The following is a 12,325-nucleotide window of genomic DNA, read 5'->3' as shown; positions in this document are numbered from 1 at the left end:
ATTGCACCTCTAAAGAATAGGCCATAGAGAGCTCTACCTGAACATCTTCTGCCAAGTCACTCCATGGTACGTTCTAACGTAGTGACTCAGCTGTGCATAATAAAAGATATCCCTGGAGGGGACTGCGTATTCAGACTGTAGATCAGTAAAGGATTTGAGTTTTCCTTCTGTTGTCACTACATGCAGCAAATATACCAATCCACAACGCTGCCACCTGCAGAAAGCGGGGTAGACGCAACCTGGCTTAAACACCGGATTGTTACAAATTGGCAAATAAGGTGTCACCTTTGATGAAAAATAATGTAATCGACAAACCCACTTCCATATTGCTTTAGCAGTGGTCATGATAGACGAAAGTCTTCATAATTTTGGTATCGTGCCGCCAGAGACATGCAAGAGATTACTAAAATGCACGTTAAGCAGAAGTTGAAGCTCTAATGTTTTATTAGAATAATCAGAAGTTGAACAAAACTGTTACATGTCTCATACTTAATAATCCTAACCCACCATATTCCACTGGTATTTGCATCACCGACAAAGGAAGACGTGCTCTTTTCCCCCTCCAGAGGAAACACCTTAACAGTTTGTTCAACTTTTGTTCATCTGACATCTTCAAATACAATGGCAACAATTGAAATACATACAACCATCTTGGCATAATAAACATGTTGTATAATGCTACTCTGCAGAGTTAGGCAAAGCCCCCCAGGCCTAAAATTTCTGCTGCGTTTCTCGTAATAGATGTTGTATGTTTTGTGTGTACAGTTGTGCCAGATCTGCTGGTATAAATACAACTAAGTATTTTAATGACCCCACTGCCCACTCAAAGGGGAATTTCCCCTGCCATCTCGCTTGCAAGCCAGACACCACTGACAGGGCCTGTGACTTATTAAGGTTCAACCTAAATCCTGAGAGATGCCCGTACCCCTGAAGGCAAACTATCAGTGAATCTAGCGATCGAGATGGATCTGCCAATACCACAAGCAGGTCATCTGCGTATGCCAGTACTTTAATATGTTGTCCAGCTAACTTCACCCCCGTCACTCCATCTGACAAGGACATTTGACGAAATAGGGGCTCCAGGGAGAGAACAAACAACATAGGTAAAAGTGGGGCATCCCTGTCTAGTTTCCAGCGCAATCTGGAACTCTACTTCCCTAATACCATTCACCAACAGTGAAGCCATTGATTAAACAGGCATTGCAGCGCTTTTACGTACCATCCTCGAAACCCCAGCTAACCCTGTCAAAAGCTTTTTCAGCATCTAAGCTCACCACCAGGGAAGGTATTTTAGACTCCTGGCACTCAACCATGGCAAGTAACAAATGTCTGAAAATGAAGACCAACTGCCGATAAGGATTTTATAAGTAAAATTTATCCTGTTATTACTTATATGCTTTAGGTAGCACTGCTCCCCATACTGTGGACTTGAGATAGCCTTTCTATTTTTTTTTTTGTAAAGTTGATTACCTGTTTCTACTTTGTACAAATTGAAGTGTTGGGAGCAATGTAATCAGTGTAGTGAACTATTAGGATGTTGTTGGCATAAAGGTAAGCAGTGATGTGGCTACCTAGAGACAGGGTTCTGTCTTTCTTAATCATCATTATATTATGTACATTTTAACCTCTTTTCCTATCCTCAACATTAACATATAAAGTTCTTGGCATATTCTACCTAAAAGGATGTTTCAGCCTGAACTACGTGCTATTCTACTTGTCAGCTTTCCACTGGTCCTGCATAATTGGTTGGAACTTACCACCAGTCTCTGTAGAATTCTCTGTCTCCAAACTGCATCAGCTCTGCTACAAAATTCATGCAGGAATGGAAAAACCAATAGAAAAAGATAAGCCAGATCAAATGATTTGGTACCTGTGGAGAGAATGATACCAGTGTCAGGAGAACAGCAGCTTATAGCTATATACCATATTCCCAGAATATGAAAACTCACAAATATTCCAACAAGTACAGGATTCCACAGGTTCTCACACCCAGAATAGGATTCACTTTCAAGACAACTTCCTGGGCATAAGAATTTGTACATATGATGCTCAAGCAGCGATTCCTAAACTGAGGGGTACTTTTACTAAGGTGCGTCGAAAAATGGCCTGCGCTGTTGTAGGTGTGTGTACTGGACGCGCGCAGGTCCATTTTTTAGTGAACCTGCAAAAAAGGCCTTTTTTTGGCAGAAGATGGACGTGCAGCAAAATGAAAATTGGTGTGTGTCCATTTTGGGCCTGAGACCTTACCGCCACCCACTGACTTAATGGTAAGGTCTCACGCGTTAACCAGCACACGTACACTGCTGATTTCCGCCCGGTTAGCGCCACATGGTAGAAAATACAAAATATTTTCTGCCAAGCATAAAAAATGGAATTACCGCCTGGGCACGTGGTAGCCAGGCTGTAGTTCCAAATTGACGCATGTTGGACGTGCGAAGGCGCCCATGCGCCTTAGTAAAATGGCCCCTGAGTTAGAACCCCAACTGGGGGTCACTGGAACAATCTGCTCCCCTCTCCTTCCAGACCTCCATTATGAATTATGTCCAGTTGTGGCAGTCAGCATGGAGCCTACAAGTCAGTGAAAGTTCACAGGCTCTGCCTCGCCTCCTAGAAAGTCCAGGCAGAGTGCTGGAGTCTGAGTGGATATTCAGAGTCTTGGATGGACTGCTGCTACTGTTGTTTTCATGCTTCAGATAAGTGGGGGAGATCAGCTATTTAGTATTCATCATCAGGGGGTCACAATGGATAAAAGTTTGGGAAGCACTGTGCTAAAGTAACATGTAACAAGAGTACCTGAACCAGTAAGCCATTGGGGCGGGGGCCTTGGGATCCCTCAGCCTTAATGGCCCCTCTAATAGGATTCGCCCACCTCCCAGGAATGTCTCCCCTGCAGTATATTAAAGGAGGCGAGAAATGGGGGAGATCTGCTGTTTAGTATTCATCATCAGGGGGTCACACTAGATAAACATTTGGGAAGCATTCATAGTCCCTCTAATAGGATTCCCCCCTCCCCCCAGAAACGCCTCCCCTGCAGCAGGTTAAAGGAGGCAGGAAATAGACTAAGGGTAGTTGTATGACGTAAGTGCCCACATTATGCTCCCCCTGCACATGGTAATGTATAGAATAAAATTAAACTTCAATCAAAATACTGGCGTTGACAAAAGAGGTATAATAACATCAAAGACCTCAACAGTGCTACTCAATGAGTATAACCAATCTCATCGAGATTTAGGCATCATCATCGTCACAGATCTTTTCAGACACTTCTTCAAACATATTTTCAGAAATATTTTATAGAAACTTTATATCTAATAAATGAACTTATCTTATGCCGGCTAAGGGTTAAATTATCCAACATGAATCATATGCCACTTGCTGTATCAAGGATATACACCCTAACGCTAAGCCAGATTCATCTTGCCAACAAATGCTCTCAAGGTCAAGAATAAAATTAAATACACAGCAAATTGGACAATAATAGCCCCTGATATAGCAATTCTATGTGTTGCATACTTTGAATCCCATTTTTTGGAAACACATCCTTTTAAAGATGAAGTCATATTCTTTTGAGGATATACTGATGATATTCTGGTATTCTGGAAAGAGGATATTGACAGATTATATGAATTCCATACCTGGTTAAATTTATTGGACACCAGTTTAAAAATTTACCATGCATTTCAACCATGAGCATGAGCTTTCTTGGATCTTCTCATTACCAAGCAGAAATATGGTTTTGCTGCTACAGTTTACAAAAAAACCCACAGACAAGGACCACTTTTTGCACTTTAATAATTTTCATACCAGAAGTCTTAAGATCATCTCAAAAACTGTGAAAGTGGTAAGTTTAAGACGCTTATGCAGTGACTTTTCAGAATTCGACAACCAGGAAGCACCCATGACTAAGAGGTTTCTTGAAAGAGGATACTCCGTTCGCTGTATCAGTAAGGGCTTAGAAAGGGCTCAAGCTGCCGATAGAGATGTATTATTAACCCTGCAGACAGACAAAGAGGCCAAACATTGACTGCAGTTTAAGATTCTCTTGACTCTCAGGGGACATCCAAAAGATAATGAAACAACACTGGCATATTCTAGAAGGCCATTGGTGTTTTAAGAATAAAAGAATCACTGTTGGGCATTCCCGTGGGAGAAACATCAAGGAAATCATTGCACCATCTGCCCTTCCAAGGACAAATCACTCACACAAATTTGACTTTAAGTCATTATCCATGTGGTTCTTGTTCTATCTGTCCATCATCAATGGATATAACAGAATTTGTGCATCCACGATCTGGGAAATTATATCCATTACACCACCATTCTGATCATAATACAGAGAAGGCTGATTATATTACTGTATGCCCATATTCCCTACTGTATATAGGTAAAAATCAGGAAAATCAAAAGTAAAATGATTCAGCACAGAAACAATATTAGAAGAGATAATAAAAGCAAGAGAAAAAGGAAACCGATATGGTTCTCCAAGCAAGTGGCTGAGAAAATAAAGGCTAAAGAGTTAGCGTTCCAGAAATATAGAAAAACTCAAGAGGAGGAAAACGGGGAGGAATACCGGATGAAACTGAAAGAAGCCAAGAGAGAGGTACGTCTGGCGAAGGCACAAGCGGAAGAACAAATGGCTAGAAATGTAAGGAGGGGCGACAAAAATTTCTTCAGGTATGTTAGTGAAAGAAGAATGACTAAAAAGGGAATTGTGAGACAAAGATACAGCGAACCGCTATGTAGATAATGATGAAGAAAAAGCCAATTTGCTAAATAGATACTTTTGTTCTGTTTTCACTGAAGAAAATCCTGGAGAAGGACCGCGAGGGACTGGCAAAAGTACACCTGAGAATGGAATGGATATAGCACCATTCACGGAAGAGAGTGTGCATCAACAACTTGGAGAGCTAAAGGTGGACAAAGCCATGGGACCGGACGGGATCCACCCCAGAATATTGAAGGAGCTCAGAGAGGTTCTGGCGGGTCCTCCTAAAGATTTGTTTAATAAATCCTTGGAGACGGGAGAGGTTCCGAGGGACTGGAGAACGGCGGAGGTGGTCCCTCTTCACAAAAGTGGTGATAGGGAAGAAGCTGGAAACTACAGGCCGGTAAGCCTCACTTCGGTTATTGGAAAAGTAATGGAAGCCATGCTGAAGGAAAGGATAGTGAATTTCCTAGAAGCCAATAAGTTGCAAGATCCGAGACAACATGGTTTTACCAGAGGGAAATCGTGCCAAACGAATCTCATTGAATTCTTTGATTGGGCAACTGGAGAATTGAATCATCGACGTGCTATAGACGTAATCTACTTAGATTTTAGCAAAGCTTTTGACACGGTTCCCCACAGGAGGCTTTTAAATAAACTAGATTGGCTGAAGACAGGTCCCGAAGTGGTGAACTGGATTAGGAACTGGTTGACGGACAGACGACAGAGGGTGGTGGTAAATGGAGTTCGCTCGGAGGAGGGAAAGGTGAGCAGTGGAGTGCCTCAGGGATCGGTGCTGGGGCCAATTCTGTTCAATATATTTGTGAGTGACATTGCCGAAGGGTTAGAAGGTAAACGTTTGCCTATTTGCGGATGATACTAAGATTTGCAACAGAGTGGACACCCGGGAGGGAGTGGAAAGCATGAAAAGGGATCTGAGGAAGCTAGAAGAATGGTCTAAGGTTTGGCAATTAAAATTCAATGCGAAGAAATGCAAAGTGATGCATTTAGGGAGTAGAAACCCACGAGAGACTTATGTGTTAGGCGGTGAGAGTCTGATAGGTACTGAGGGGGAGAGGGATCGGGGTGATAGTATCCGAGGATCTGAAGGCGACGAAACAGTGTGACAAGGCGGTGGCCGTAGCGAGAAGGTTGCTAGGCTGTATAGAGAGAGGTGTGATCAGCAGAAGAAAGGAAGTGTTGATGCCCCTCCTGGAGTATTGTGTTCAGTTTTGGAGGCCGTACCTTGCGAAGGATGTTAAAAAAATGGAAGCGGTGCAAAGAAAAGCTACGAGAATGGTATGGGATTTGCGTTCCAAGAAGTATGAGCAAAGACTTGCTGACCTGAACATGTATACCCTGGAGGAAAGGAGGAACAGGGGTGATATGATACAGACGTTCAAATACTTGAAAGGTATTAATCCGCAAAAAAATCTTTTCCTGAGATGGGAAGGCGGTAGAACGAGAGGACATGAAATGAGATTGAAGGGGGGCAGACTCAAAAAAGATGTCAGGAAGTATTTTTTCACGGAGAGGGTGGTGGATGCTTGGAATGCCCTCCCGCGGGAGGTGGTGGAGATGAAAACGGTAACAGAATTCAAACATGCGTGGGATATGCATAAAGGAATCCTGTGCAGTAGGAATGGATCCTCAGAAGCTTAGCCAAAATTGGGTGACGGAGCAGGTGGGGGAAGAGAGGTTGGTGGTTGGGAGGCGAGGATAGTGGAGGGCAGACTTATACGGTCTGTGCCAAAGCCGGTGATGGGAGGCGGGACTGGTGGTTGGGAGGCGGGAAATACTGCTGGGCAGACTTGTACGGTCTGTGCCCTGAAAAAGGTAGGTACAAATCAAGGTAAGGTATACACATACGAGTTTATCTTGTTGGGCAGACTGGATGGACCATACAGGTCTTTTTCTGCCGTCATTTCAGATTTGAGATTCTATGTGTTTAAAATGGGAAGAACTTCTGAGCGGGGTAGAGATATTGTTCGAGTTTTATTACAGCAGGAATAATGTTTAATCTTTGAATTTGATATAGTCAAACCAGCTGCTTTAAATAATGAAGTGGATTTATCTGTCTTTTTGTTATCATCATTATATCCATAATATGCTCCTTTTTATTTTATGTATAAAATGGTTATGTTTATGTAACCATTTTATTTCTAATGGTTACTTATACAAATCAATTCTTTTAAGTATGCTTTTTTTAGGATACCGAACAGCTACCTGTTAAAAAATTTCCTCAATGGAGGCTGACATCAAGTGGGCTACCAACGCAGCCATGGCTCTGACATTATGAGCCGTGACATGACCCTCCAGCCTGGGCATAAGTGAAGGAAATGCAATCTGCCAGCCAAATTGCGATGGTGCGTTTCCTGATGGCGACGCCCATCCTGTTGGGATCAAAAGAAACAAAAAGGTTGGCGGACTGTCTGTGGGGTCTTGTCCACTTCATGCAGTAGGCCAATGCTTTCTTGCAGTCCAAGGTGTGCATGCTGCATTCGCCAGGATGGGCATGAGGTTGGGGAAAGAATGTTGGTAAGACAATGGACTGGTTCAGATGGAACTCTGACACCACCTTCGGCAGGAACTTAGGGCGTGCGGAGGTCTACTCTGTTGTGATGAAACTTAGTATAAGGTGCATCCACTACTAAGGCCTGAAGCTCACTGGCCCTATGAGCTGAAGTAACAGCAACCAAGAAGATGACCTTCCAGGTCAAGTACTTCAGATGGCAGGAATTCAGTGGCTCAAAAGGAGATCTCATCAGATGGGTGAGAACGACATGAGATCCCATGACACTGGCAGAGGTTTGACATGGGGCTTTGACAAAAGCAAACCTCTCATGAAGCGAACTAAAGGCTGTCCAGAGGTGGGCTTACCTTCTACACGTCGACGATAAGCATTAATTGCACTAAGGTGAACCCTTACCGAGTTGGTCTTGAGACCAGACTCTGACAAGTGTAGAACGTATTCAAGCAAGGTCTGTGTAGGACAAGGGGATCTAGGGCCCTGCTCTCACACCAGACGGTAAACCTCCTCCATTTATGTTTCAACTATTTTTACTGATGACATTGCAAAGTAAACAGAATAAATGATAGAAATATACAAAGTGTCCATAATCAGAATAAACGTAATAAAAGCAACAAGTTGAAATCTGTTACCAAGTTTTCACATAGTTATCCCCGCAGCCCCTACCCCACTTATTTCCCCCTATCCTCTGTTTTATATTTCAACTGTTATACTGAGGACAATATAAAGTAAACACATTCTTTGTATAAAAAAATAGATACAAAAAAATCAGTTGTCACTACTCATATGAGAAAGATAAAGAGTAAAATAAAGCATCAAACTTTTAACAAAATTACCTCATACAATCCCCAGCATCCCCCCAACCCTCCAGATATCAGAAAGACCACTCTGCCCCCCCTCAAATTATGGGAAAACAGAGGTTCTTATAACCTCCCAAAGCTCGCCATGCTTCAGAGGGGCCTCAACTACAACAGTCCCCCCCCAAGACACCCGAATTCAACCCACCTAACCCCCTTCCCTTAATCACTCATGAATACAATTTATTTAACAGAGAGCTACGTCCTAAAGGTGATAGAGCAGAAAGATAGGATTCCCAAATAAGCAGATATCTTTGTGTACACTTAGGAGAGTAGGCATCCTGGGCTTCCCAAAGGGCTAATATAAGTACCTGATTCCTCCATCCACAGAAAGGACTATCATCCGAAACCCAAACCTGTAAGATACATTTAAGAGCTGTAAGCTTCAACTTGAGAAATAAAAGAAAATTTACTTTCCCACCTAAGGTCCCAGCAGCTACCGTTCCCAATAAACAAACCCGTGGATTCATAGGAATCAATAGGTTCATAGCTGAGCCGAAGAAATCTGTTAATTCACTCCAAAAGGCCTGCACCTTCAGGCAGCTCCACAGAGAATGATAAAAAGAGTTTTCCGGAGGAAGTGACGTTACCGAACAATACGGCTACCTAAAGATTCTGCTCCCACTCACTCGCGCTGAGAAACCAAGTGATCTCCCAACAACAGAGTCCCCCTCTTCGATTTTGGCTACCAGGGACAGTCAAAGAGCTGGAGAATCAGGCGGAGATCAGCCTGCAAGTGGAGCTGAGCCAGTTTGGCTTCAAAGGCGGGATGGCGCCGAACCGCGAGGCGGGCCCATAGAATTCTCCTGCGCGCACCCGGCTGCGGTCAGGAGGTGCGTCCCAGCAAAGTCTATGTACTTTAGGGGAGGACCTGGAACAAACGGATGCGGCTCCACTATCGGAGCTCAAAGAATGGCTACAGGAAATTCATTCCGATGTAAAGGCGGTCTGTTCCGAGTTGGCGGCGTTGGGATCCGATTTGAGAGGCGAAATAAAAGATCTGGGAAATTGGCTGGAAGAGATGGAGACCTGCCTTGAGGAGCAATCGGAGGAGCTCAGCTCGCTGGATCGGGCGGTCTCGGACATCCGCTTAGGCCAACAACAGTTAGCGAACAAGCTGGAAGATTTGGAGAATAGGAGCCGCTGGCATAATTTGCGTTTCAGGGGCATACCTGAAACTCCGGAATACATTGACTGTGAAACAGTGGAACAACAGGTGGTGAGTGCTGTTCTGAAAGAAGCAGCATCCCCCTGGAGGCCACTGCAGTTTTGCTTGAGCGTTCCCACAGGACTCTTGGCCCAGCTCGGAACAATCTGCCTAAGGATATTATCGCCTGCTTTCAAGATTTCAAAGTAAAAGAACGGGTGTTTCAAGCTGCTAGACGTCTCAAAAACTTCAAGTGGGACTCATATCCAGTGGAGATCTACCAAGACTTAGCGATCGCCACCTTAAAACGATGAGCAGAGCTGAAGCTGGTAACAAGGAGGCTGCAGGAACTTGGGCATCCGATACCGCTGGAAACATCCATTTGCTTTAGTATTTTATAAGGATGGATGTATGCATCAAGCGAGAACGCTGGCGGAAGTCAGAGTAGTTCTACCTGAGGAGCATCAGGCGGTACCTCTAGAGACCCCTGGGAGAGCCAAAAGCTACAGGGCCCAGGCATCCTACTCGAAATGGCAGCGAGTGGGTAAAGGACACAAGTGATTGCAACACCAGCAATCGGCTGGTCAACTCACGACTGTGGGTAAGGTGAACAAATGTAGATCAATAAAGCCAGGCTCTGGCCAGATATGAGCTAGGGGACAATTGCTCAAAAGAATTACTATGCTCAAGTTTGAATCGGTTCATGTTGTTGGCAGAGGGAGAACGGTTGATAAGTTGAATAGTTGTAATACTAAGGTGTGTGGGAGGGTGAGTTGCTTCCTCTATTAGATACTTCTTCTACTATGAGGGAGGATCTTAGTGGATTTGGGGGGAGATGGGAGGGAGAGCGGGGGGGAATAGGGAATGGTGGGATGCTGGTTGGGGAATGAGTGGGGGAGGGGAGGGGGGAGAAGGGCACAACTGTGTGAAAATTGTGGTTGGCTTATGTGGATCCATAGGGATGTTAAGATGCAGGATGTAAAGAGTAGTTACTTACCTGTAACAGGTGTTCTCCGAAGACAGCAGGCTGCATATTCTCACAAGTGGGTGACGCCACGTCGGCCCCGGAGGATTTTAAAGCAAAATCTAAAAATCTCTTCTACGGCGTTCCGTCGCGCGAGCGATCACACTGCGCATGTGCGCACACCTCTTCCCGCTCGCCGTGCGGACACGCCCCTCAGTTAAATCCAAAAGATGGAGGAGACAACTCCAAAAGGGGAAGGTGGGAGGGTTTGTGAGAATATGCAGCCTGCTGTCTTCGGAGAACACCTGTTACAGGTAAGTAACTACTCTTTCTCCAAAGACAAGCAGGCTGATATTCTCACAAGTGGGGTATCCCTAGCTTCCAGGCTTACACAACACAACAAACAGTGGTCAATTGGGTCTCGCAACGGCGAGGCCAGAATAAAAATTGACCAGAAAAGAAGAAACATCTAAATGAGTGTAGCCTGGAACAGAACAAAAATGGGCTTAGGAGGGTTGGAGTTGGATTCTAAACCCCAAAGAAGTTCTGCAGCCCCGACTGCCCAAACCGACTGACGAGTCGGCTATCCTGCTGAAGGCAGTAGTGAGATGTGAATGTGTGGACTGATGACCACGCCGCAGCTTTGCAGATCTCTTCAATAGTGACTGATCTTAGATGAGCCACCGACTCAGCCATGGCTCTAATTTTGTGAGCCGTGACATGGCCCTCTAGAGTCAGTCCAGCTTGGACAAAAATGAAGGAGATGCAATCTGCTAGCCAAGAAGAAATGATGCAGTTTCCGACAGCAACTGGCATTAAAAGAAATAAACAACTGGGCGGACCGTCCGAGGGAGCTCGTCTGCTCCACGCAAAAAGTGCGCAGCTTGCTTTCGCCAGGGCTTGTAAGAAGAGGGAGAAAGAATGTTGGCAAGACAACTGACTGGATCAGCTGGTACTCTGATACCAGCGCCAGTAAGAACTTTGTCTGCATGCAGAGAACTACTCTGTTAAGATGAGAAGTAAGGTAAGGCGCTTGAGCTACTAGAGACCGAAGCTCACCGACCTTACGAGTTGAAGGAACAGCCACTAAGGAAAAGGACCTTCCAGGTCCAATACTTCAGATGGCAGGAATCCAGTGGCCCGAATTGAGCTTGCAGCAGCTGGATGAAAACGACATTGGGACCCCAAGATACTGGATAAGGAGTGATAGGAACTCTGACCGAAGCATAAGAGCCAACTGTCAAAATTATTGTGGGTGCTAAGCCCAACAGAAATAATCTCCCCTAGACACATACAAGGAATTCTCTCAATATTGGGGGAGAAATAAACCTCTCGTGAAGTGGACAGCTAAAGGCTGACCTTTCACACGTTGATGATAAGCTCTATTGCACGAAGATGAATACTGACAGAGTTGGTCTTGAGACCAGACTCAGACAGGTGTAGAAAGAACTCAAGCAAGGTCTGTATAAGACAAGATGCAGGATCTAGGGCCTTGCTGTCACACTAGACGGCAAACCTCTTCCATGAAAAAGAATAACACCTCTTTGTGAAATCTTTTCTGAAAGCAAGCAAGAGTCGGGAGACACTCTGGAAAACTCAACGAAACCCCACTCTCAACATCCAGACCGTGTGAGCCAGAGATTGGAGGTTGGGATGTAGAAGTGCCCCCTCATTCTGCGTAATGAGAGCTGGAAAACATTCCAACTCCAGAAGAAGAGGGAATCCTATCTGACGCAGCTAGAAAAGAGCAATCAGAATCATGGCTCCACAATCTTGCTTGAGAAACAGCAAAGTCTTTTCCACCAGATGTATGGGAGGATACGCATACAGAAAACCTGTCTCCCAAAGAAGGAGAAAGGCATCCGATGGTAGCCTGCCGTGAACCTGCAGCCTGGAACAGAACTGAGGGACTTTGCGATTGGACTAAGTAGCAAAAAGATCCACTGAGGGGTCTTTCGAACTATAGGCATGCTCAACTGTAGCATTATCCTGCTCAGCCTGTCGGCCAGACTGCTGTTTACGCCAATTAGATAAGTGGCTTGGAGAAAACATGCCGCGTTGCGGGCCCACCGTTACATCTGCATGGCATCCTGACTCAGAGGGCAAGATTCAGTACTCCTTT

The 12,325-nt window shown here is 44.8% G+C and overlaps 1 protein-coding gene across 1 annotated transcript in view; it reads right to left on the bottom strand.

Moving 5' to 3' along the window:
• DGAT1 (diacylglycerol O-acyltransferase 1) overlaps positions 1-12,325 on the bottom strand; it is a 365,492-nt gene that overhangs the window by 74,190 nt on the left and 278,977 nt on the right. Inside the window, exon 13 of the mRNA XM_030220830.1 lies at positions 1,758-1,870. Within this exon, the coding sequence (XP_030076690.1) occupies positions 1,758-1,870 (113 nt within the window). The remainder of the gene's footprint in view (positions 1-1,757; positions 1,871-12,325) is intronic.

This window comes from Microcaecilia unicolor, chromosome 1 (genome assembly GCF_901765095.1).
Source record: "Microcaecilia unicolor chromosome 1, aMicUni1.1, whole genome shotgun sequence".
Lineage (NCBI taxonomy): Eukaryota > Metazoa > Chordata > Amphibia > Gymnophiona > Siphonopidae > Microcaecilia > Microcaecilia unicolor.
This window is presented reverse-complemented; position numbering and strand designations above follow the sequence as displayed.